The sequence below is a fragment of the Spermophilus citellus genome, assembly GCF_964194105.1.
Source record: "Spermophilus citellus genome assembly, chromosome: 7".
Classification (NCBI taxonomy): domain Eukaryota; kingdom Metazoa; phylum Chordata; class Mammalia; order Rodentia; family Sciuridae; genus Spermophilus; species Spermophilus citellus.
Window position 1 is genome coordinate 108,222,183 of NC_138188.1, and position 27,010 is coordinate 108,249,192.

Genomic DNA, 27,010 nt, shown 5'->3' on the forward strand with positions numbered 1-27,010 from the left:
AACATTCAGGAGATTCTGACTGATGGGTGGATGCTATCAACTTTAGACCAGCACTTGATTTTCCTTTTAGGTGTGTTTTAAACCATTAGATTGGGCCACCACCTCTCCATCTGCCTGGGTGAGGCAGCAGCAAATAGCCCTCAACACATCACATTAAGTTCTCAGGTCTAAAGACCCTCTGTTTTGTGGGCTTTACAGTCACTAGAACTATAAACAGACTACTGATTAATTATTGTTTAATTATTGCTTAAAAACCGATTGCCACAATACAATCACGGCATTAATTACCCCATACAGCATCTGCTTTCTTTTTTTGCAGTCATTCCTGTTCCTCCCCAGCCCCTCTCCCCACTTTAATTGAAATTCAGCTTGCTGTAACACCTCCTTTCTCAGGGCCAACTGCATCTCTTCATTCACACGCGGGAGAAGAACAAAACAGAGAAGGCCCCAGGGATTAGGGAGTTATGACAGCTGTCCAAGAGGAGCGCTGAGATACGGGCCAAGTACGGAGGCAGGACAGACAAATGAGAGATCCAAGAGAGTGACAGAGGACCAGAGAGATAGGCAGGGAGACATCACAAGAGGGGTAAACTGGACAAAGAGTCGCGGAGAGGGGCAGAACTGTTGAAAAGGGCGCTGAAGGGGGGCAGGAAAAGGAGAGAGAGAGAGAGAAAGGGAGAGAAGACGGGTGGGGGCGAGAGAGAGAGAGAGAGAGAGAGAGAGAGAGAGAGAGAGAGAGAGAGAGAGAGAGAAGGAAATAGGAGAGAGAAATAGGGAGAGAAATGGTGAGGACAATCCGAGAGACTCCGCAGGGCCCGGAGACAAGGGAGCTAGCTTATCAGGAAGAAGGGGGATGAAGTCCGGTCTCTAGGGACAGGTCAGTCCAGCTTGGGGACTGATCTGCAGATCTGAAAGAGGAGGGCGGGCAGCTTGGGGTTCCCTCACACACCTGGGAGTGGGGTGGGGCGCGGGAGGCGGCCTTGGTCCGGGGAGGAGCGCGGACAGTGCCCGCGGAGAGGCCAGGCGCGCAGCGCGGCCGCAGAGCCCACTGCGAGCCCGGTGAGCGCCCGGCGGCCCCGCCCCCTCCGTGGCCGCCTCCTCGGCCCGGGCTTTTCCTGCGGGGCTCAGGAAGCCGGCCTAGCGCGACCGCCAACAATAGCTCGGGGCTCGGGCTCGACTCCCGGAGGGCCGGCCGCGGGGAAGAGGGCGTCCGGCCGCCGGTCGCCAGCCGCCTACAGCGAGTCCCCGGACCCGGCGGGAGCTTCAGTGGAGCTCGGCGGTGCCCGGGTCATTGTTGGCCGGGACTGAGGGAGCGGGAGCCGGGGGAGGAGCTGGGAAGACGGCGGCGGCTGGAGCCAGAGGGGGAGCCAGAGAGCGAGCGAGAGAGCGGGGAGGGAGGCAGTGAGCGAGTGAGCGGGCGAGGGAGGGAGGGAGGAGGTAGGGAGACAGGGAGGGTGGGAGGGAGGAGGAAAAATAAAGAGGAGAGAGCCGAGCAGGGCTGAACAATAGAGACAGGCAGACGGGCGAGGAGGAGAGCCAGCTGCCGCTGCTGGGGGACCGCGGGCGCCCAGGCAGCCCGGACCCAGCCCCGGGCCCCGGCCCGGCCAGACAGCAGGCGGCCAGACAGCAGGCGGCCAGCGCCCCGGGGAAGGGGCACCATGGGGGAGCCGGCGGCAGGCGCCCCCAGCCCGCCGCGCGCCGCCGCCTGAGGGAGGCTCGGCGTCCCCTGCCCCAGCCCCGCCGCCCTAGCGCCCGCCCTCGAAGCCCCGCGACCGCCGGCTTTGCGGCCACGGCCGCTGCGCCCCGCGTCCTCCGCCCACCGGGCGCCGAGCCGCTCTTGGCCCCAGGTTTCGCCGGTCCCCGGTTGCCCGCTGACGCCCTCCTTCAGTCATGAACCCCCCGGAGGGGGCAGCGGAGGAAGGAGGAGCAGCCGACTCGGACGTGGACGCCTTTTTCCGGACAGGTAAGCCGGGGCAGGGCGCGGGGGCCGGGGGTGAGGGCTGTTGCCCTGGACGCGGCGTTTCGGACAAGTTTGGGGAAGGCAGGCTGTTGCTGGGGAGTGCATGTTGGGGAGCAGTCCCCCGCGGTCGTCGGGGCTGGAGTTGCGGAGATTCTTGTTGTTATGGCAGTGGTGGTTGCGTTTTGGGGAGGGCGTGGGGGCTGGGAGCTCGCGCCCCTCGGCGTTCACCCCAGTTGCGGGAGTCTGTGTTGGGGAGGCGGGAGGCGGTCCCCTCGGGCCGCCTTCTCCCGGAGCGCGGGGATGGGGCGATGTTGGATCACTTTGCAGCGCGCCGCTCCAGCTACCGGCGTCTCCGGCCCCTCCCTCGGCTCCCGCCTTCTCCGGTGCCTGTCAGCCCGGCTTCTGGCCGCCCTGGGCCGGCACCCCTCCTCCGGCCAGGGCCCTGGGCCCTGAGGTGCAAAGAGGGGCAGTGGGGATCTGGGGACGCGCAATCTGCAGACTGACAGGCAGGAGCCAGGCGGACCGGTGCGTGTGCGGAGCCAGTGTGTTGGACTTGAGAGGAAGACGGGGCAGGGAGGGCAGTGGGCACCTGGAATCTCCTCCTGGTCCCCCTCTTCTCCAGGTCTGGGAATGGATGAGCTTTTCATAAGAATCACTCGTTTCTGGAACTGTGAGTTAGCGTGCTTCTCATACACACCCACCAAATCTTTGCTTTCCTGTGATGTGTGGAACCCTGAGATACCTTTCCAGAATTTTGCTTCTCTGCCTCCTCCCATGCCTGAGGTCTATAGCTCCTTCTGTTCCTTGGCTTCACAGTCCCTTCCCTAGAACAGACTGACCACCCTCATCTCCCACCACCTGTGGCCGCTTTTCTCCAGTGGCCAAGGAGTTCCCCTCTCCCCTTTACCTGTGGCTTCCACTAGATTCTCCTGTGTAGTTCCCCATCTCCCCACATGTCTGGAACCATTTTGTCTGGAGTCTTTGACCCAAGGAGTCCAATAAGTTATGGGGGCCCCACACATCTGCCCTCCCTTTGGGAAAATTGGATTAGAGGACATGAACTGGTAGGGTCAGGGGTCAGTTTAGCTTTGGAGGCTGCACATCCATCTGTTTCCTAACACCATTGCCTTGCCCTGGAGGTCATCTCTAGGGAAGGGGGTGGGGTGCTTTGTTGGGGAGATTTGTGTTTTTGGAAGTTAACACTTAACTGACCCATATGTTCATCCTCTAGTTGGTCTGGAGAGGAAAGAACTGGAGGATAGGAGCTGAAACTAGGGCCTGGGAAACCAGAGGGAGCCACTGTCATCCTGTCCATCTCTCTGGGCTCATCCTGCCCTCCTTCCTTCCTCTCCCCCAGCCATGAGATTCCATGTTCTCTCCTCACCCCTTACACACACACACACACACACACACACACACACACACACAGCCCGCTACCCAAAATATGGGTTCAAAAGAGGTGTCTAGCCTGAGTTTTTAACCTGGAATCTGTGGAAAAGATTCTGGAGACTGACAACCAGAAATACCAGGAGGGCCTAGCTGATCCCCTTGGCCTCCCAGTTGGGGCAAAAGTCTGCATTTTCTTAGTTCTGGGAGGAATTTTTGAGATGTGAACCTTCATACCTTCTTTTTCTAGATTCTACTTTCATCTTTTGGGACCCACTCCGTCTTCCTCTTTCCTACCATCCCAGCACTAGGTCCTGTCCCTGTCCCCTGGAGCTTAATTTCTGGAGTCTTTGTTTATTTCTGACAAATGAATTCACACAATGTTAACATAATTAATGGCCTATAATGGTTTAATGTGTTATATTTCCCAAAGTCTTTCAAAATACAAAGTTTGACTTATGTTACTGGCTCAGATCACAGTAAATAGCAGACTGGGGTCAGTCTCCTGTGGGACTTCTACTAGAGATAACTTCCTATCTCCTTGGGCAGCCCTGTTGAGGGGCTGGAGTGTGGAGGGGATAGGTCTAAAGTGCTCTTAGAACAGAGGAATGTTAAATCCTCAATATATAAAGCTGGAAATGACTGATGACCAGTAACAAGTTGCAGAAGGAGGTAGGTCCAGGACTGCCACACACTCTGTGTGACCCTCTGTGCTCTGCTTTCTGATTCTCACTCCACTTCCAGTCTCTGGCTGAGGGTCTTGCTGGGAATTATTAGCCCTAGAAAAGCCATGTTTCTGAACTTTCTCCCTTCTGATTGCCCACCTCTGTGGAACATAGCACTATACCTGATAGTAGGTGGAATGGATTATAAACTTATTCAATTGAACAAATGAGAAACCATCAAACAAAATTTCAAAGTCTGTAACACAAGGGTTAACCCCCTTCTTTCTGGTGGAAAATTTTGCATACACAAGACTAGATTGGCAATTACTTTGTCAGAACCCTGGCACACTGTGGCTCTAATTAGGCATGTTTTAAACAATCCTATCATTTGTCATCCTCTTCTAATTATTTTGGTATTTTAATTTTCTTGACCAACTGATTAAGTTTGATATCTCAAATCTTATTTCTCTGTATGTGCAAAGACAGACAAATCCCCCACCCCTGGCTGCTATTGTTATAGATTGATAGCTTCAGGATCATCTTCCTGGAAATTCTTTGTTCTAAGCTTGAGAAGGTGGGTTATAACTTTTAAATTTAAATTTAATTTAAAATAGTTTATTGGTCATGATTATGGGGGGAGATATGAGAACTCAGAACTGGGAATAGAAACCAATCATCTAGGACTTTTTAAACTTGATTAGGAGCCTTCTGCTGCCCAATATGCTGTGGAATACAAAAGAAATATATCAAAGTGGTTTCTTCCCTAAAAGAGCTTTTAGATTACTGCTCAGAGATTAATTAATTGTTAAATGTTAGGGTGCTATAGGTTAAAAAGTTGATACAACTATAGAGGAGGTAGAATCTAGGGTGGCCTTTGAAGCGTGGGTGGGGAGTGTGCAAAGGCAAGGGTGTTGGAGTATTGAGGAACCTGGACTGATGGCTGACAGAGTGGAAGGTATAGATGTGGAATGGGAAACACTGTTGGATAAGTACCATATGGAATCTTGAAAGCCTAAGAGACATTCAGGGACAGTAGAGAGTCATTAGAGGACCTGGAGCAAAGATATATCATAGGGAGAGTGATGTTTGGAAAGGTTAATCTGGGGCAGTATTATTGATGAAGTAGAGAAGAAAAACAAAGATAGGGTCCAGGGAAATGCAAAATGATCCTGAGCTGAGAGGGAAGGGGCTTGGTCTGGGTTGGTGACTGAAAGGATGGGGAATCAGGGTTGACTCTGAAAGACATTTTTATAGGTGGAAATGTGGTGATTTATTGATAAACTAGTTATGCAGATAAGGAAGTAAAACCCACAAGGAAACTGAAGTAACTGGGTTGAGAGTCAGAGGATGGACAGGGTCTCAACTAACTGAGACCCAGTTGAGGACAGGAGCCAATTTTGCAGGGCAGATGATAATTTTTGCTTTGGACATGAAGAATTGGAGGCAGATATCCACGAGGCATTGTTTTGTCAGGAAATGGAAATGTGGGACTCAAGGCAGGAGCATGAGCAGGAGGCTAGGACTGGTGATGCTACTTTAGAAGGCCAAATGCAGCTGATGCTTCCTGAATGCATCAGCTCTCAGAGGGAGGGCATGGAAGAAGAAGGGAAAGGGCTAAAGTTAGATTTGGGGGAGAAGCTTTTATTTTGGAGGTGGCAGCAAAGGAGACTTGATCCTGGAGAACCCAGGGAGTCAGCATGGGCTCTGTTGTGATGACCAGGTGCACACAGGTTGAGCAAGAGGAGTGCTGGGGCATGATCAAAAGATGACCCTGCCAGCTCCCTATGGGGGGCACAGGGTTAAAAGAAGCACTTCCTTATAGAGTGGGTATTTAAGGTAGTGAACAAGAGTCTGTTACTTGTAGGTTTTATCAGTGAAGGGAGAAACAGAAGTGCGATAGCCAGAAAGGATATTAGTATCAAGGAAGTTTTTTTTTTAATTTATGTTTTTATTTATTTCTTTATTTTTTCAGGGTCAGAGCAGTTTTGGAAGTTCCAGGGAGAAAGCTTATAGAGGGGAAAATCTGAAGGTTCTAGAATGGTGGTTGAGTTGGACACCTGAGACCAGAGTAGGTTCCAAAGTAAGAGCTAGTGAGAACAAGAGAAACCTCTTTCTTTAAGATAAACAAAAGGTGGATGAATAAAGATTGATGTGAGAAGATCTACCTCTACCTTTCTATAGAGCTTTGGCCTTTGAATCCAGACATTTTCAACTGGAGTTTCTGCTGTTTCTTGGGCTTCTGCCAACTTTGAGCTTAGCTCTGCGTGTCTTTCCAACTCCTCAAATTATCTCTTCCTCTTGACTTCCTTGATTCTGTAAGTGGCATCTTCACTCTCCAAGTTATGATGTTTAAAACTTTAAAACTGTCTCTGAAGAATCTCTCTCCTCTAACAAACCCCTTGGATTATTTTACATAGTTAGCTCTTCCTCTCATCCACAGGACAACTGCCCCAGGGCAGATCTCATGGTGTCTCTAAGGCACACCTCCTTTCCTGGCCCTTCTTCTTATTCCTTGTCATTTGCTATTGTACCTTTAGGCAGATTACAGTTCCTAAAGCACTACTTTCATTATGTCACTACTTGGTTTATGAACCTACCATGACTCCCTAGTGCTTTTAGGTTCAAGTTCATACTTCACTGTTCAATCCTTCCCACTGTTCAAGGGCATCTTGACGAGTATCCTCCTTGGTTCATCCCCCTGTTACCACCATGTTCATAGCTTGAGCTCTACCTTGTTCTAGGAGCTTTCACAACCAGAGGGACCACTTCTCTAAAACACTTGCTGACTGTACTCATTTTCTCATTCTGTCAGTGATATTGTATTGTTCTTTAGTCCTTTCATATGTGTGGGGCTTATCTCCTCCACTGAAGTTAAAGGTCTTTAAAACATCATATGACTTATCAATCCTCCTTATAGAGATAAAGATGGCAAAATATAGCACTTATGAATCTAGATGAAAGTATATTTGTAGTCCTTAAACTTTTCCCTGAGGTAATAACCCCATCCCACCTCAACAGGGAAACTGAAACTATCATCATATCCAGGCCATAGAGAAGGGAGATTTTAGAATAACAACCTACATTTATACACATTTTTTTTTTGTGTGTGGGGTAAATATTATCACTCAAATCTGTGTATTGCCAGGCACCTAAAAAGGGCGGGGGCCCTTACCTCCTGAGGTCTCTTTTGCAGCAAGGAAAACATTTTGTTTTGACATTATGCCCAGTGCTCCAGAAGGTAGGCAAGAAGCTTAACTCAACACTTATTGTCCCTTCTTGGTTTTCTTTCACTGCCACCCATCATGAATTGGGCATTTGATCATGCCATTTTCCAGGAACTTCCGTGAAAGTATTGAGAGAACTCTGTGGTTCTGGAAGGGGATATTGTTAATATTTCCAATTTTATACTTATATAGGCTATTTCTTTTTTTTATTTTTTATTTTTTTATATAGGCTATTTCTACATTAATATATTTTAGAACATTTAGGGCCTGGGGCTGTGGCTCAGTGGTAGAGCGCTTGCCTCGCATGAGTGAGGCAGTGGGTTCGATCCTCTGCACCACATAAAAATAAATAAAATAAAGAACATAGCAGTGACATCCAGGACCACCTCTGTAAGATTTAGGAGGCTTTGGTTTATACTTGTACCATCAATGGTCAATAATTCTGTTGTTGGAACATTCTGTCTATTTGTATTTAATAATCCCTTAGGGATGAAAGAAGGTGTTAGGATGAACTGAATATAAAGAAAAAAAAATAGGTGGAAAGAAAGATAAAACTACCTGACTGTAAATACCCATATAACATTAGAATAGATGAGTCAGGTGTTAGTTGCCTATTGGAGAATAAACACTTCAAAGTTCCTTCTGGTTCTGGTACTTGACAATATACTTCTGGAGATAGGCAGTGGTTCTCAACCAGTGGCAATCCTGTCCCCACCCCACAGCACATTTGGCAATGTCTGGAGATATTTTTTGGTTGTCACAACTTGGAGGGGACAGTTTGCTGCAGGCATCTAATGGGTAGGGGTCAAGTGTGCTACTAAACATTTTATAATGTACAGGACAGGGAAGGATTCTCTTGTCAAAAAATGCCAATAGTGCTAAGGTTGAGAAACCCTGGCATAATTTTGGATCAGATAGGTGCAGTACTTACCAGCATAAGGTCTTGAGTAACTTACTCATCCTCAGTCTTCTGCAAAATGAAGCTTGTTTCAAAGGTTGAGAGGATTAAATAGAAAAAAGTGTGTGATGTGTCTAACAGTCTCTGATACACTGTAGGAGCAAAAGAAATCTTAGTTATATGTGTTGTTCCTGCTGTTTTAGTTATGCAGTGCACATGGTGGCACAGAGACTGGGGCATCTGCAGAGGGGTGTTGGGCAGGACTTTTGACGTGGGTAGGGGAGGTGCTACAGCAGCCTCATGATGGAGGCCAGGATCCACATGTGGACTCAGAAGGCTGGGATTTGGGCCTCAGCCCTCTTTCATTTATTTGATCATTTGTTCATCAGATTATTTATTGAGTGCCTACTACAGTCAGGTACTGTGCTGGGAATGTATAAAACTATTAAAGGAAAGAATATAGAATACAAATGAAAATGGATATAAATATACCCTGTCAGAGAGCACTTGAACTCAAGGAGTTGAAAGGGGAGAAAAAATCTGTAAAGGAGGCTGAAAAGATCAGGCAAGAACATAGGAGATGAAACTCTGTTCTGCTTATCTGAATGACTTGGGCAAGTGACTTTAAAATCTATATAAGATGAGGATAATAGTATCCCGCCTCCCTCCCCTTATAGAGGTATTGAGAGATTCAAATAAGATACCTTATGTGAAAGGTCTTTATAACTTGTACAATGCTATCCAAATATATGTAGATAGTTACTTCCCAAATGAGCATTCTATTACTCTAAGTACCTCTTCTGACAGGTAGTATCTTATTTAATCTGCCCTCCATAGGATCTTTCCACTGCAGAAAGAGAAGTTCTTCTCATTTTGGTTTCCCAAGGGGACTGAATAGGCCATCTTCTTAAAACAGGTTGGGGCATTTCTGTTTTCTCTTTCTCCACAGAAGAATAAAAATGCTAGTGCCCCTTCCCTGCAGCCCTAGGCCCAGGCCTTGGGCTACATGGCTCAATGCCATCTGGAAGAGCCTAGTAAGAATGGAGTTCCTGCTTCTTGCTTCCATTGAGCCTTAGGTGGGTACAAAGAATTAGTCCCTTCTTGCTCCTTCTCTGCCTGCCCGCAGTTCAGACTCCTCCTGCCACTTCTTTGTGTGTGAATGACTGGCAGCAAAATAACTAGGAAATGACTGACAGCCACAGAGCTGTTGGATCAATAGAGCTGCTTGAAATCGTGTCTGTTGGGGGAGTAAGGGAACAGAAAGAATCATCTGGGAGGACAGGAATTAATTTAGGGAGGTAAAGAAGAAACTGTTGGAGAATTAGCTTTGTCTCTTCCCCTACTACCCTGTGGCATTATTAGAACACTAGCTGGAGAACATATATACAGGGCTAAACGAGGAGAAGAGTGAAAAGTGCTGGATGAGCTGTGAACTTCAGGGAATGGCTATTTATCATTGAGCTGGGACTTGAAGGATGGATAGGCATTTGGATGGTAGGTCTTGGATGAACCTGGAGGGTGGATCTCAAAGTCAGCTGAGGGGTCTGCCTTGTGCTAAAGGAGGATGCTTCTTTCTTAATACCTGGGGTGGAGGCAAGGTGGACCTGAGTGAAAGTGTTTTCCCAGGTTGGAATGGTGTGTGAACATTTGTGGCTTTGTTGGGGGCAGCTGACCCAGACGATGCATGTGGAGGATCAATGGGAGCTGAGACTAAAAAGGGGATGACTGCTTGCTTCATATATCAAACATTTACTAGGCTCCTAGATCAAGAAGACTTTGAATGGAGGGCCAACGAGTTTGGTCTTTCTGCAGGTGTTTTGGGAGTCTATAAAGGTTTCTAAATGTGGCAGTGGCATGATCAGGAAGAATGTGGCAGCCCTGTGGAGGGTCCTTTGGAATGGGGGAGAGACCGCTGGCCAGGGACCGATTAGTAGACCACTGTGATAGGTTAGGAGGGTCTGAACTTCAAACACCATGGTAGCTATGGAGAGGCCAGGGTAGATATGAGGGACTTTGTGAAGGTTGAGTTTATAGGACCTGGCAACTTTGTTGTAGGGGTGTTGAGGAAGAGGTAGGAGTCCAATATTATTCCAAAGTTTAGAGCCTGAATTTGGGAGGATGGAGGTGTCCTTAGTCAAAATCAAGAGTTGGGATTAGGAAAAGCAGCTGTTGGGAGGCAGGAGGAGAGGGAGGATTTGTAGAATTTGCTTTGGGACATATTGCACTTCAGGTGTCAGTGACATAGCTAAGGGAGGTGTTGATTCAGTAGGCGGATAATGAAGGGAGTCTGGAACTTTGGAGGGAGACTAGAGCTGGAAATACAGATTTGGGAGATATCTTAAAGCAGTTGTGGCTGGTGCTATCAGAATAGATGAGATAATAAATGAAACGCTTATTCAGATTTAAGGGCAGAGGGCCAAGGCAGAACTGTAGATTTTTAAGTGAAGAACTGGAGAAGAACCGGGAGAGAGCAGTACTTGGAGAAAATCAGATGATCAACAGGGTCTGATGCTTCAGGGAGTTGAGGGAGATGTAACTGAGCAAACACCACTACTTCTAGAAACAGGGAGATCACTGGTAACCTTTGAAATTATAGTTTCAATCCTTTATGGGAGGTGGAATCCAAATTGCAGGGGGGAATGGAGAGTGAGTGGCTGGGGAGGAAGTGGTGGGAGTGCATATAGATGACTCTTTGGAAAGGTTTGGCTGTGAAGGGAAGGTTAAAAATAGTAAAGTAGTTGGAGATGGGGAACAAAATTGAAGGGAGTTTTTTTTTTTTTTTTTTTTTTTTTTAGGTAGGGAAGATATGTGAATACCTGAGGTGGGGAAGAAGGAGAAGGCAGGCACAAAAAGGAGAATTAGTGTTTAGGAAAGAGAGGAGCAATTGATTGAGGTGGATCTCAAGGTCAGCCAAGGGTTCATCTTTGGGCTGGCAGAGAATACTTCTTTCTTGGAAACTGGGAGAAAGGTGGACCTCAGTGAAGTAGTTAGCTGGCAAGGACCTTAGGGCATAATGTGCCTGACTGACAGCTCCAGCAGAGAGAGCCTCTTCGAGAGTCAGGGGTCAGTGCTTCCATGCTTGGAGGAAGGTAGTGCAAGCTGGAAATGGGTGGGCTACTTGGTGTGGACCTCTGGGCAGAGAAACTTGGAATCTAGGCAGGGGAATCCAAAGAAACCCTCTTAAGGTGGGACTGCTCTAGGCTGTAGTGTGTCTGCAGAATCACCTCCTACACAGGATGAGTCAGAAAGACAAGTGGGGGAGGTGGTAAGTGAGGAGAAGAGAGAGGAAAGCAGACTGGAGCAGGAAGGTCTGGGAAGCCTCCTTGGGAGGGTCATCCCTGGCCATTAAGGGATCTTCCAGGATGCTATCTGCTCTTGAATTCCAGAAATCAGAAGCTGAGTAGAGGTTATGGAAGAGCCTTTTGCCCATTCTTCTCTATGAGGAGGAACGCCTTACACACAAGGGAAGATGCCTGTTGTCCCTAAAGCACTTCTTCCATCCCTTGTCTCGGGGATAAACCCAAGAACTGTCATCAAGTGAAAAGCATCATTTCATCAAAGGCTCCTCAGGGGCCTCACACAGCCTTCCTGAGGGGTTGGGAGTAGGAATCTGGGGAGGACTGCTACCAAGGAGTGGACTGTGGGGCACTAGGCTTATCTTCCCTAGAGCAAAAGGAGGTGGGACTTTCCTTAGGTCCCAAATCATTGGATTTTAGAACAGAAACTTACCAGCTGTGTGACTTAGTGCAAGTTATAATCCCTCCAAGTTTAGTTTCTTATCTATAAAATGGGTAAAAAAATCCTTGCCTTTCAAGATTGCTTGATGCTTGTAAGCATACTTTGGTAGTTATATTCATATTATAAATAGTAATATATATGCATATATACATTACTAATAATTATGTTATGCATAATGACTACATTATGTATAATATAATTATTAGATTACTAATTTGATGAATCCATTTTTTTTTCAAATTATGACAATCAAGGTACTTCAGTAAGTCCTTCCTTTCCTCACTTCACAGTGTAGAAATAGGAGGGGGATGATTTTTAAACTTGGAGTTACAGTTGCTTTTAGGGCATGACAGGCAAGGACTAAGGATGTGGCTAAAATCTCCACCTTTTACACTCTTACCCTGTAGCTCAGGAACAATGGGCATCTTGCAGGGGTGGGGGTGCAGTATTGAGTTGGCAGCTGGACAGTGAGCCTAGAAGGGGGCCCAGGAAACTGACAGATGGTTAATTAGATATGACAAAAGGGGGCTGGGAGGAGGGGAGTGGGGTTCCCGAGGGATTCCTGTCTGTCTACTTACTGTCCCAGAAAGGAGGCTGTGGGGAAAGGGAGGAACAGCTCCATAAACAGTTGGGGGAAAAGATTGGCAGGAATGGATGTTGGGAGTGCGGCAGTGGAAGGAGCACTATTGGGAATAATGTCACAGCTTAAGTTAGGGGAAGGTGCAACATTTTCGGTCTTTTCTCTACACCCCAGTGCACTGGCACATAACAGGCTCAGATTCTTGGGTGGAAATAGATGTTTGACTGGATATTGGAATAGTATGATTTTCTAATTGTTCTTTTGGACCCCAATCATTGAGTTGTAATTGTGAAATATTATTCTTGATGGGAACTAGACAAAGAACTAATCAATTTTAGCCAAATACCAGATTGCAGTGAGTGGATTTCTTTATTCTTACACTCATTCATTCAACTGTAAAACACCAGCTGTGTACCTACTAAGTGCCAGCTGGGAATACGCAGAGAAGTCAGGAGGAACCTTCATACAAGAGGGGCAGCAGTCTCGTGGGGCTGCTTGGCATGTAAGCATGAGTGCAGTACAGTCTGATGAGTGCTGTAAAGAGAATTGTGCTCTGTATGGTGAGAGTGTAGAGGAAGGGAAAAAACCTCACCTGGATATGTGTGGGGAGAATTCTTTGAAGGCAGGATGTCTGAGCTGAAATGGATGAGAAAGTGGTACAAATAAAGACAGTATGGACTTCATTCAGGAAGTTTGGTAATAAAGTAAGTAGAAAAACAAAATGGTAATCAAAAGGACATTTTTTGGGGGGTACAGATATATTCTGTTTTTTTTTATTAATCATAAGTGTGTTCTGTTTGTAAAATTTCAGCAAGTTGTCAACTTGTATGTGCAATTTTATGTATGCATATTATATGTCAATAGAAAAATTTAAAAGGTTATCAGATCAGTTATGTTTATTACTTTTTTTCAGAGTGGGAAAATCTTTGAAAGAGTCATAGGAGGAGACAGTGGTAGAAACTGAAAGTGCCAGGAGGTGGTATGAATGTGGGTAAGGTATAAGGGTGAATATCAGCTTCCTCAACAGTCGGAAAGAGCAAAGAGCCTTTCTGTTGGGGTGGATGGTCATCTTTTCTTCTGTGAATATGGAAAAAGACCAGGTGATTTTCAGGTCAGATGCTAAAGCTCTAATTAAGCTGAACTCAGTCATTTTAGCGAGTGAGAGCCAAGGTCATCTGCAAGTCTGAGAGATGCTGAGAGCTGGCAAAGAGAGGAGCCAAACAGAACCATTTTCTGGTGAATGAGTGAAAATTGCATGAAAGGACAATTTGTCCAGTTGAGTTCTGAGTGGGCTAGTATGCCAGGTCCTATGTGGTGGCCTGCCCTGCAGGCTGTGGAGTGGGGATAAAAACAGTGGACTTCTGAGTTCTCGAGTGGTGACTTGGATGAGATGTCTGGGGTTGGGGATAGTTGTGTACACTAGCCTCTTCACAGATCCTACTGAACACCAGTAGCTCTGAGGCCTTTTTGGGGCCTTACCTTAGAAAATGTTCAAGTCTGTTTTTTTTCAGCTGTGCTTTATCTACCTTTTGCTTTGGACTTGTCTGTGTGCTTTTCAACACCCAGTTCAGTGCTTTGCGAGAATATTTGTTTAGTATTTGTTGGTCTGATTTTTAAAAAAGAGTTACTTATTGGTGTGTAGGCTATTTGGGAGTCTTATAATAACACAATATGCTAAGGAAATGAATCATTTTTGTGGACAGGCAATTCTACCTTGAAAAGACTTAAGAAATCAACAGTGATGTGAAATATAGCTATCTGTTCAGTCTGGAATAATCAGAAGGGACCCTATTATTACTTGCTTATAAGTATTTACATATTTCATAGGCACTGAAAGAATAAATAAAGGTACACTTTCTTTTTAGAAAAACTCAAATAGCAAAGTCCCAACATGCAAGTGGACCAACTAATCAATACTGAATGAGTGTCTGGGTATGCCTTGTATTATACCAGAAACTAAGAGAACTACTAAAAGTGAGTAGAACATGGTCCTTGTCTTAGAAGAGTTTATAGTCTTGGATTAGGGGGAAAAAAGCTAATTGGAGATCATTCAGAAAGGGAGTTTTGTTAATACATTGACTCATGTAATATGTATTTATTATCTATAAACTAAAAGTTTAATTTAAATAAGTAGTAAAGATTTCAATGAAAGAGATTCATTTTTAGGTACACCTGCATAGAATACTTAATTTTATATGTTGACTTATTTTTCAGTATGAAGCATTATTGTAATGCTGGCTCACTGTAGAGCATTTGGAAAATATGATGAAGTATGAATTATGATAGAAAAGCCATTGTAATCTCATCACCCAGAGAGAACCCCTGTTTGCTACCTTGAAATATTTCCATTTGGTTTTTATTTCCTATGTGTAGTCTCTCCTTTGATCCATTATTTTTAGTTATTGAATTAAGATAAAAAATAAATTGGGAGGGGACGACTTCTTTCATAAAGAAAGTCATTTTTTCCAATTAATTTAAATGTATAATACACTAGGTTACATATATCTCATTGAGCTAAGTAAGACATCCCTAAGCCAATTAACCTTTTTATAGAGATAGTTTAGGAAGACAAAAGATCTCTTGGTTGTTTGGCAGAGTAAAGGCACTGACACTTAATTGTCATAAAAAATATTTACATGAGCCCAAAGTACGGAGTATATGGCAAAGAATGAAAACTCTTTCTCTTTCTTCCTCTCTAATGTTTAGATAAATGCAACAGATACAGGTACCTGTTGCATATACAAGTCCATGATTATACAAATGCATGGCTTTCTTATTTTATTTAACAAAAAGAGGATTGTTCTATACCTCTTGCTCTGCAGCTTGCTTTTATCACTTTATAATTGTGGACATTTTTCCATGTCAGTACATGTAGCATTACCTCATTTGTTTCAAGAGTTGTGTTACATTCTGTTGTGGGGCTGTGCCACATTTTATTTAACTGTTCTCCTAAGGATAACCTAGATTTTCTGTGGACTGGTGTTTGTTCTGGAGCATTATTTGGTCCAGACCATGCTAAGAAGCGCCACGTAGTTTTTTGATCCTTTACAAAGAAGGACAACTGTGGGGGTCAGGATATTTCCATTGCTTTTATTCACAGGAAAGAGGGAGAACAGCTAGTCCCTGTTCTCTAAAGGATAACTTTCCGTGAAATATTTAAGAATGCTTTGTTAGTGACATTTAAATGAATGATAAGAAGCTTCTCTTTGCCTCTTTTACAGGGTGCCTGAAGTGAACTAGGAGCCAGATTTGCAGTCACAATTAGCTAAAAAAGCCACATTTGTTCTGTGGGCTCCAGTATAAGTTAATTCCAACATTGCAGTTATGTATAGAAGCACTTTAGGTTTGTGTGTGCACAAGCCATCGTCTGTGATTGCTTAGAAGAATCCAAGGATGTGATTCAGGAGACCTTGGTTTTCAAGTCTACCCACCACTAAATAGCTCTGTGACTTGACCAAGCCAGTTAATGTGTCGGGTTTTACAGATGGGGACTCCCTTTCCTCACCTGAAGAAAGAGGTCAGCATAGTTGCCCTGCCATCTCATAGGAATAGTGTGAGATAAAGTGAGGTGAAAGAAGGAAAATGTTGTGGAGAAAAATTGCTGACTAAATGAGAAGGGATGTTGTCAACTTCTCTTCCAGGGTCTCCTCTGGTTTTGAGTGTGGTTGAAAGCTGAGCTATGGGACTCAGATGGGAATGACAGCTCGCACTGTGCTTAAGGACTGTATGTTTTTTCATGTCTGGTAGGAAATTGGCAGCACTGGAGATGGAGTGAAAAGTTTCATGATATGTTCCATTTGCTTTTGTAAGAGTTGTGCATATAAGTGGAAAAGCAGCTCATCTAACTGCCCAGAATGGTCAAGGGTTTCTTTCTGCTAGGTGACAATATAGTTCAATTGCACATTTCATATTAACCAGATGTGCAAAGAAAACGTGGCTTTTAAATTTTTCTAAAGTGGAGCTAATTCATCTGTCTTTACCCAATTTTGTTAGCTTATGATATACTGTTTCTTTTCTTTTCTGGGTTATTCTCTTTGGGATGACTGTTTCTTTTAGGTAAATTACTCAAGTTGCTTAGATTTTTCTCTTGCTCCTTGCTTTTCCTATGGTTTGGGTGTGTAGAAGTGCTCATGTGCAGTTGTGTTGGTTGTGGTGGGGGCAGGAGAAGAAGGGTACCAGGAGCCAAGGTATGCTGGCTCCACTGCTTTGCTCTTTGCTTCAAGGGGCTGGTCTGGTCTGATCTCCATAGGGGTGTTTGTGAAGGTGTGGCAGAGGTGTTGTTTTTCAGAGTTGTGCTGATATCTAGCACTAAAATTCAAGTCGTTACTATTTGCCTATGGAGTCGAAGTCCCCTCACAGAGCAACCTCTTCTGCCCTGACTATAGGCCTTTCCTTGGTCACTGACAGAGTAATATCACCAGGGAGCAAAGAGGGACGTGCATGTGAAGTTTGTGGAGTGCTCCCTGTGAGAGGTCAGGAAGGCAGAACCCTTGCAACCAAATTACCTAGCTAGACACCTTGGCCAGTGCCCTGGTTTTATCTATTTGTGGGTTTCATCCCACACGGATTATGGTACTGGATGGGAAGAAGCCATTCTCCTAGAACATCCCTGCAATACTTCAGGGGTACCCTTAGGGTTCTCAGCTACTGTTACATCTATTGGGCTATTTCTAAAGTTGCCTGCCCCAAACCTTTGTTAGATCTTGAAGTGAGAGTGTAAACAGAAGGAGGCTGGGACCCTGCTGTCTGCTCTAGACTCAATTTTGCCCATGTTCCCCAGATGCTTGAGGGAGAGGGCTTTCCCCTCTTACCTTGTGGCAGGGATCTCCCCCATGTCAGAACCTCAGTAGTCTCCATCTCTGGTCTAAAATAAGCCAACTGGCCAGGTCCACCCAGCCTGAATTTTGATATGTTCACAGGAGCTTGAGAATTCAAGCTGTATACTAAAAAAATCCTATCTGAATATCAACAGTGGAACATTGACATTTTCTCTTTGCCTGCTGCTATAACTATCCTAAACTTTCCTGAGGCATATAGAGTAAGGGGGAGGTTAAATATATGTAAATTGGTGAAAAAGAGGAAAGTACATTATAGTTTTAAAAATATACCCTAGTTAAAACAATAATTTTGGGAAACAGGTTTAGAAATGATGCTTCTAAGACTGCCAGACTGCCTTCCTTGGGATTCTCACCGTTTACATGCATGTGTTTATGTGCATATAAAAATGCAAAGTCAAGGTGTTGTTTATTCTTTCAGCAAGCATTTAGGGAACACTTGGTACATAAAATGTGCTGTGGTGCAGAGGGGTGTATGGTACAGTCTCTGTACTCAGGGGCCTCCTGGTCTTAAGAGGAATGGAGTGCTGATGGATTCTACACTGAGCTGCACTGCAGAGACCTGCTTTCTGAGAAGCTGGCATTTTGGTCTGTTAACTATGACTAACATTGAAGGAAGGGGCCTTCACTGGGTCTGTTTTCCCCCTTACCTTGCTGGTATCTGCTTTCGGAGTCTTTTTCGCCTCCTCAAATGACTGGTTCCAGTCAGTTTTGCTGTTTTCAAATAAGGTTAACTCCTTTAACATCAGTGTAAATATGAACATATATTCTTTAGAAAGGATGTGGTAAATAACATCAATTTGATTAAGTAATGGATAGAAAAGGGAAGTCAGACTTAGGGCTGTTGCTCTGTTGCTTCTGTTGTAGAGCTATTTGTGCACTGTTGTTTTAACAAAAAATTTCTACTTTTTTCAACACAGGAAAGCTTCTGTGTTTATGTACTGTTCCAACTCTAGGGAACTGGGGTTCAAATCCCAGCTGTGAGTAGCGTTTCTAGTTTGGGAAGAATGGGAACTCTGTCCCCTGTGAAGATGGCAGAAACTGCAAGACTGGCAAACTAGGCCAGGCCACGCAAGTCTGGAGCAAAAATAAAGCCTCAGTGAGTGGTGGAGTCAGATGGTTGGGTTGAAGTGGAAGAGCAGCGGGCTGAGTGTCAGGAGAATGGCTCTGATATTGCTCAACTTGGGCAAGTCCCTCTTCCTCTGTGAGGCCAGGGTCAATGTTGAGCTAGATGGCTTGCGGTGCATCTCCCACCCACAGTGTTCCCAGCTAAATGGACAACATGGGGGAACAGGAAAGCCAAGCAGATAGGAACCAGGGGCAAGGTGGTCTCGGGAATTTCTGTCCTGATGCTCTGGAGACTTTTTACTCATTGGAGGCCTGTAGTTTCTGCATCTCAAGACTTTAGAAGTTCCCTGATACTGAAGTTCATAAATGACCCAGAATTTTTCCTTTGTGAAGAGAGGCACTGATCTCCCAGAGGGAATCATTCTGATGGTTGGCAAGTGGCCTCAAACTTTTGGCCCTTATAGTTTTTGGAAAGAAGGGCCACATTTATGGGATTTCTGGGACTGTATTAGAAAGCCTGTTCCTTTGGTTCCCACATCTGCAATTAGTGACACCCTGGTAATACTTTTTTCAGGGCCTGCCTCTCTGCCCACTCTTTCAAGGTATGAGGAGGACTAACTTACTGATCTTCCTTTTAGTCCCTGTCCTTGAAACTTTCTTCTTTTGAGTCAAGTAGAGAAGATGGTAAAAAGCAATCCCAAATCATCTTTTCCTAGGGCAGGGGCAAATCCAGCCCAACCCCATCCTCTGTAAAGGAGAGAAAGGGTAATCAAATTGCTGTCTTACTTTTACCTTTCTTCTACTTTTTCTCAACCTTCAGAAAACTCACATTTTGGTAGAGGGAGGCAAAAGAGATTTTTAAAGTACACTAAATCATTCCAGTTTACATGATAGGGCCACACTAATGGCTGACAGGGATATAATAGGGGAATGATGAAGATGATTTGGGTGGATGTGGTGGTGCTGTTAGAGCAGGGGGATACTTGAGTGGCATTTGGAAAATGGGCGCACTATCCAGAGTGACATGGTGAGAAGGGACTTTCCTAGTAGAGGGAGAATAATGGACAAAGAGAGAGAGAGAGTTGAGCAAAGATCCTGGAGGATTAGAGGATTGTAGAGTGAGAGGGACTGGAGATGCATGCATGATCTTGGGTTTTCATATTCCCAGGATTTGGATTTTATCTTGTGAAGAGTTAGGGGGTTAAAAAGTATTTTAGATATTAAAGGAGTAGAATAAAAATTGCAAGTTAGGCCAATTTAGGAGGTTTATAAGCTGAATCATGTTGAAAGGGGCAAAACTGGAGACAGGACTTCAAGTTAGGAAACTATTGAAACAGTTGAGGATACAAGAAATGTAATGGTAGGGGAGTCTACAGGACTTAATATTTAGTTGATGTGGGGGTTGAAGGAGAGATTGAAGTCTCAGATGACTGCCAATTTTTGGCTTAGGCTGTGGGAAAAGGGTGATGGGCTTTCACTAAGCCTGGCACCACAGGAATCACATAGGACACAGGAATATTTTTCAAGTCACTATAGCTTTCTATTGTAAAGGGATTTGACACTGCCCCTTTCTTCAAACTCTCTAAACATTTGGAATTTAAAACACAAAAACTCCCCACACATACAGAGTGACTGATGGTTGAGCAATTATATACTTAGACAACTTTTCCCATGAGAGTGGAAGTCCACATGCCTGTGTGCTTGCTTATATGTGCTGTGTGCATGCATGTGATGTTGTCATGCTTCGGGTGCAAATGTGTCTGCTCCGTTTATTGCACTGGGTTCTTGACACAGTATCATTTTTCAGCATTAAAATTCCCATCACCTCCCAGAAGCACTCCCTTTAGGATCCATTTCTGCTTGGCTCGGTGTACTCACACATTCCAGTGGGATTGATTTCTTGTGTCAAATTAATTTTTTCCCTTTCCAGGGAGTGTGTCTGCCATGTGCAAACTGGGGAAATCCCAAGGCCTTTTGCCAAATGCAAAGCTCAGATAGAGGGGTCATGTCAGGCTTGGGTCAAAAGTTGGCCTAGATAGCCCGTAGGGCCTGCATCTGGATACTTACGCTAACTTTCCCAGCATGCCTCATGACTGCTCCTAAGCAGCAGGAAAACTTGAGGCTAGGTCAAGATGGCTGTGTAGGAGAGGCGTGGATCTGGTCAGCATCAACTGCTGTAACACTTTTTCCTTTATGTCCATCTTCCTTTATTTAAAAGGCTATAGAAGTCTCGGGGAATAAATGGAGAATGTATTGAATGTCTATCTTTCCTAGATATTCAACTGCTGTGCAAACTTTACAGACCTCTGGGGTAGTTTTTCCTTTAGCCACAATCCTGAAGCTTCTGTGGAAGCTTTAATTTACCCTTAGAATGTATCTTTCATCCTTCCTCAGGAGATAGCACTAGACTCATGGTACCTAGGCAGCCAGCCTTACCACATTTGCCCAACTCCAAACAGCAGACCATGTACCTCAGACTGTCTTCCCCCAACTGGACTCACTGGTCAACTGCCCTGCAGATGATCTGCACTGTAGACCAGAAGTGTGGTCTAGATTAGACTGTGCACTGATGAACTAATTTGTATCTTGGCAGTAGAAGATTTGTGAGATATATGAAAACATCTTCCAGAGAATGGTTATGCATTCTTTTTCTATAATCTGGATTTCCAATTAGCATCTATTAACTTTAAGCTTAACTTTGTGGGTTGTATCAGTTGTTCCAACCAAACTTTCTCTAGGAGAATATCATCTGTAATCTAGCTGAATGTAACTCTTTAATTAGTACTGGAGGTTATGGCAAAAAGTTTATTCAGCTAACCATTAACCTTCAGGACCTTTGGAACTTAAGAAAGCTGGTGAATTCCTCATCCCAAATGGCAAAATGCCTTTTTTTTGCCTTAAGAATCTTATTTTTATTTTTTAATATATGATAGAACGTATTTTGACATATCATACATATATGGAGTATAACTTCTCATTAAACTTTCAAAGTGTGTGGTGTAACAGTTACATTTTTTTGGGAAAGGGTGTTTGGATTACGTTTGCCAAAAACTTTACACAGATTAATAGTCATAATGATTTTTAGCATTTCTCAATAGATTCTGATAATTCCCATAAAATCTGATTGTAGGGACTGGGGCTGTGGCTCAGTGGTAGAGTGCTTTCCTAGCATGTGTGAGGCTCTGGGTTCTATTCTCAGCACCACATATAAATAAATAAAATTAAGGTCCATTGATAACTAAAAAATATTTTTTAAAAGTCTGTTTTTCAGTCAGAATAACTGGGCGGCTAGCTGGGTGCAGGGTTCACAGAGGTTTGCTGCTAGCCAGAATATTTCCTCTTCCCAGCTTCTGATGTCACCAAACATGTCCCTCGAATCCCAAAAGAGGTCATCTAATTTCTTCTTTCTACCCTGGCCCAGTTTCTAAGCTCTTTTAACCATCTAATTCTATCTAGTTTTTTGAGGTATTTACTTGATTTGTTATGTATAGAGGTATTTCTCTGAGACATATTTTTAGACGTTCTTAATTACTCCACCTAGCATGTGTCTAGGCGTTGAATAAGCATGCTTGTGATTTTCTTTGTAGAGTTGTTGTTTCCCTGGGAGAAAGACCAAGGTAGCTCCCCAGATGAATTCTCTCTGACAGACCCATGGTGGAGCATGTGATCATGAGCTACTTTAGGTTTTCCTGATATCCCAGAGTCATAGAACTCTAGATTTGGCAGGATCTGACTGCACAAGTAGTACCATGGAATCTAGCCCTAAGTCTCTTTGCTAGAATAGAAAGGCAGTCTTTAAGATGTTGTCAAGCTTTCTGTTAGGTGTTTTTGTGTGTGTGTGGGGGGGGGGAGGACTTTTTCTGTTCTTTTGCATTTGTTTCTGTTCCCAGGTAAGTACCTTATTCATTCCTTCTAGGAGCTTCAATATGGAGGCTTTGTTCTCTGGGACTTTTCCATTTCTGGGCAATTGGATTCAATTTGATCTTCCCATATATCAGCTTGAATGGTGAGAGCCTTGTGAATTCCTGGGGAGCCTTTGTGCAGGTTAAGAACAAAGGAGACAATTTATCTCTTCAAGTATCAGGACTTTTAACCCTATGTTTTTCCTTCTCCCTTCAGGGTTGTTTTGACTTTTTGCCAGACCCTGCCTTGCAGGTCCTGTGTATGCTGTAGTTGGGATGCATTTTCCAGGCATTGCTCAGCTCTTGCAAGAAAATTTGGATGTGTTTATCTTTTTTGGGTGGAAAGGAGAATTCCAAGGAAAATGATTAGTGGAAGTCTGTCCCTCTTTGAATCCAAGTAGGGACCTTCTCAAGTCTTTGGCAGTGTACCCTATGATTTCAGTGTGGTTCAAAGGGGCATGCCCCCAGACCGGAGTGGGGATCCCTGGCTGGTGCTCTCAGCTGTGCACCGGCCCTTCTGTGATTTTGAGCAGGCCGTTATATCTCTCGGGCCTGAGATTTTTCATTATAGTACGAGATCCTGAAATGGATAATTGCTGAGGTTCTTTCAGTCTCTAAGTCATTTTGAAAGTCTATGGAACCTCCTCAAGAATGCACTTAGGGGAAAGCCCTCCTTTGCTTATCTCAATTCTGTGAAAATGCCAGTCTTAGAAAGATTGTCTTATGCCTGGGAATCTCTGTTCTCAGGTGTGACACACAAAATTCATAATCAACTGCCACCAACTGGTATCTGTCCCTAGCCATTAGAAACCTAGGAACAATCCCCAGTATTGCCAGTCTCTGGATGAGCTGTATAGAGTAAGTTCTGAGGTAGCTACACTATCCTTAGTTTATACTTTTACAGGACCCGCCAAATATTTATGGGCTTCCAAGGAAAATATAGTCAACAATTTTTGGGGTAGACACAATCTTTATATATAACAACTGCTCTTAAACAAGATTTGTTTCCTCTCCTGGTCTGTAAAGAGGATTTTTTGAAAGGAGAAAAGTTTTGTTTGAATTGTCTCAGAACCCCCAAGTTCTCTAAATTGGATGTTTGGCAAACTGTTTTCCCTAGAGTTATCCGTCTTGGCTGGCCCTGCCAGATCCTTTCCCTCCCTGTTAGAGGGAGTTTTAACTTCCATTGATTTATTTGGCTTGGTGAGGGGCTATTGGGAGCATGATCTGATCCTCAGACTACTGCTTTATCTGGATATTGTCTCCAGTATATATCCTGGTCTTTTTCTTCGAGTGGTCAACTCCCTACCCTCACACCATCTTCAGGTGTGAACACATTTTTCTGGAAGCTCTGTAGAGAGTGAGGAATTGGAATTAAGGAAACAGAAGCAAGATTAAAATGTCAAGAAGTTCTCAGAGTTTATAGAATGACTGAGTATCTGAACCAGAGGAGGAAGCTCAGGCCAGAGTATACCCCAAAGTCAGATTCAGGACAGCCAGGGTCAGGGATGGGGAAGGTAAAGACCAAGAAGACAAAATGGTGAAAGGTCAGTTGAGACAGGCAGTAAAACATACATTCAACAACCAGGGCATCTGCAGAGGTGAAGAAACAGAAGAGAGAGGAAACAGATGAGAGTCCCAGCCACAGCAGTCCTTTGTGACTGAGGAATCACCTTCTATCCCTGTCCTCTGTGTGTGCAGGTGCCAGCTCCCAAGCAGGAGGAGCCTGAGAAGGATCTGTGGAGTTGTGAGAGCACCTGGCTGGGCACAGTTCTTGATGCTGTCAGCTGCTGTCCTTGTGCTTCTCTCTGATCAAGTCATCTTGTGAGGCTCCATCAGTTCTAGAGCTCATGGGTCCTCTGTTCTCTCCCTTCAGTGAGCAAGTGTTTAAGTTTATTCCTTAAGTTTGGAGTTTCACTCTGAAGATTCAAACTATCTGGCTACATTAAGACTTTGGGTATCCAGGTTCCCCAAAGAACATTATCCTTTAGCCCAAGGGCTTTTATATGTGTAATTTCCCTCTTCAGTTCAAGATATACAGTTTATATGGGATCATCTTTCTCTTGGCTGATGCTACTTCTTTGAGTTTCTGAGTCCCTGGGCTGGATTAACTTATTTTGATGGGTGGACAGATGCTCTTTCTGGCCACAAAGAGGTTGTAAACCAAAGATGTCCATTTATCTTTTTGCTTTTATCCTTAACTAAGAGAGGCCCTTACTGTTTTCTGACCCAAACTCCCCCAGTTCCCTTTTTCTCCCCTTCACAAGCATAACAGTTTAGAAGTCACGTCTCTCCCTATGATGCCAAGAGAGCATCAGTCTTACCTGAAGCTTGGCTTAGCCCTGCAGCCTTCGTAGCTTTGTCCTGCGATTGGATTTTTCTGAGAATTTCTTATTAGCCTTGATTCAGCCGAATTAAATCTGTGAGCTTCCCTCTGGAATCTGTCTTGCATCCTTTACTCACAGACTTAACACCTCCTTCAACCTTTTTCAAATTGTACCATCCAACCTCCAGGCTGAAGATGAAAGCATCTAGATTTATTATTTATTTTTTCTTAAACATTCAAGTTAAAGTTTGCATTTTTAAGTGGCTTCTTTGAATATAATGTGAGGAACTTAACTCTGCAGTGATGGTTGTTTTGTATCTGGTTGGATCCAACTCTATTTCTACTGGATTTGTGCTTCCTTGAAATTCCCTCCATTGTCTTCTCTCAGAGGCTTTTATCATATAAAAGAAAGGGAGTGTGTAGTGCAGAGATTCCTTGGTTCTTGGTACCTTAACATCTTAGTTATTTTCTATGGCAGCTTTAGTTGAAAAAAAAAATGAGATTTGTTGATTACGTGGTTAGGTCTAAATAACTTTATGTACTCATAATGTAGTAGTCATTTGAAAATAATACACAAATAAATTGAAAAAAGTATTTTTTTTGTTTTTTGATAACTTATGTGTATTCATGGTGTACAACGTATGTTTTGAAATATATATACATGGGGGAATGGCTAAATTGAGCTAATGGACATATGCATTCACATATTTGTGGTGAGAACACTTAAAAGTTATCCTACTAGCAATTTTCAAGTGTACAAGACATTGTTATTAACTGTAGCCAACATGTTGTACAGTTTTTTTGAATTTATTCCTCCTGGCTAACTGAAAATTTGTATCCTTTGACCAACATCTCAATCTCATTTTTATTTCATTCTTAACTAGCCACAGTTTCTTACTAATGAGATGTATGTGCCTGTTGGGCACTGCACAACTTCTCAGATGTTGGGATCAGATTGGATATTTCTCCCTTCATTTCCTGTTCTACATTGATTTTTGTGCTGTGCTTGCTTTTTATTATAGCAACTTCCCCCAATCTAGTTTTGCAAAGATATGATGTCATTGAAAGGAATGAGGTACAATTTAATGTAGAAACTGAGGCCTATCTTGTGCTAGAAGCTCATGGGATGTCTGACATATGTCAAGTATCCATGTGTTTCCCTTAAAAATTTAAACATCCACTGTGACTGATCAAGCTAAGCTTGTGGTTGTGGAATCCCCTACTGTGGCTCATTGGCTGCACTTACATCTCTGGTAATATTTATAGCCATTTTATATTGAATGACCACCCTGTGTCAGGCATCATGTGAAGGGCTTTATCTACTTAGTTCTCACAATAACACCATTTTGTAGATAAAAAATAAAACAAGGGCTGGGGATGTGGCTCAAGCGGTAGCGTGCTTGCCTGGCATGTGTGCGGCCCGGGTTCGATCCTCAGCACCACATAATTCTCTCTCTCTCTCTCTCTCTCTCTCTCTCTCTCTCTCTCTCTCTCTCCTCTCTCACTCTCTCTTTAAAAAAAAATAAAACAAGACAAAAGAATGAAAACAACCCTGAGGTTAAATTAAATGAATTGCTCCAAACCCCATGGCGTGTAGGTCTGAGAGCCAGGTTTTGAAGGCTGGCAGTGTGGTGCAGAGCCACTTCTGAGTCAGGCTGCCATTCTCTTTCTGGGTGTCATCCAGCTTTTTTTTTTCATAAAATAGCACTAAGTGCCTCTTTATTTCCTAATTCCAAATAGAATCCTTTTTGTTTGGTTCTATAAGTATTTCCAGACAAGGACACTTATTTTGAATTTGAAATTTTACTTCAAAATAAAATAATTAATTTTCTGAATATGTTTTCAAGGACAGTATGTGGCTACATCTTTTTTAAAACTCAATTTCCATCATCCATCCATCCATCTCTCTCTCTCTCTCTCTCTCTCTCTCTCTCTCTCTCTCTCTCTTACTGAGGATTGAACTCAGGGACACTGGACCACAAAGTCACATCCCCAGCCCCCCCCCTTTTAAAAAAAATTTTATTTTGGAGATAGGGTCTCACTGAGTTTCTTTAGTGCCTTGCTTTTGCTGAGGCTGGCTGTGAACTCAGGATCCTCCTTCCTCAGCCTCTTGAGCCGCTGGGATCATAGGCATGAGCCAGCATGCTGGCTCCATCCCATTTTCAATATGGATGTGTTAGTATGAGTTAGGAACAGGCTTGAGGCTACCCGCTTATTCTGGGCGCTACCTCTGTTGTGATTAGTGAGCTGAGCCTAGAGGCCACCAGCCATGGAGTCTGCTCCAACACTGTGTGGCTGTGGACAGGAGGCACAGACCACTTTCTGCAGCACAGTACTCATTTTAGAGAAACAGGTCACTTGTATAGACCGTAGAAGAACAGTTACTTCACTTACTGGGACTTGGTACTCAAAGGGCAGACAGCAGCACCAG

At 44.1% G+C, this 27,010-nt stretch overlaps 1 protein-coding gene across 6 annotated transcripts in view; it reads left to right on the forward strand.

Annotated features, from left to right (window-relative positions):
• Window positions 1-800: 800 nt before the first annotated feature.
• The window catches only part of KALRN (kalirin RhoGEF kinase), a 662,170-nt gene continuing 635,960 nt past the window's right edge, over window positions 801-27,010 (forward strand). For 2 of the 6 annotated variants that reach the window (XM_081301760.1, XM_081301761.1), the window contains exon 1: window positions 801-1,963. In XM_081301760.1, the coding sequence (XP_081157886.1) occupies window positions 1,891-1,963 (73 nt within the window). In that variant the 5' untranslated portion in view covers window positions 801-1,890. The remainder of the gene's footprint in view (window positions 1,964-27,010) is intronic. The other 4 variants (XM_081301757.1, XM_081301753.1, XM_081301759.1 and 1 more) reach the window with 3 other exon arrangements.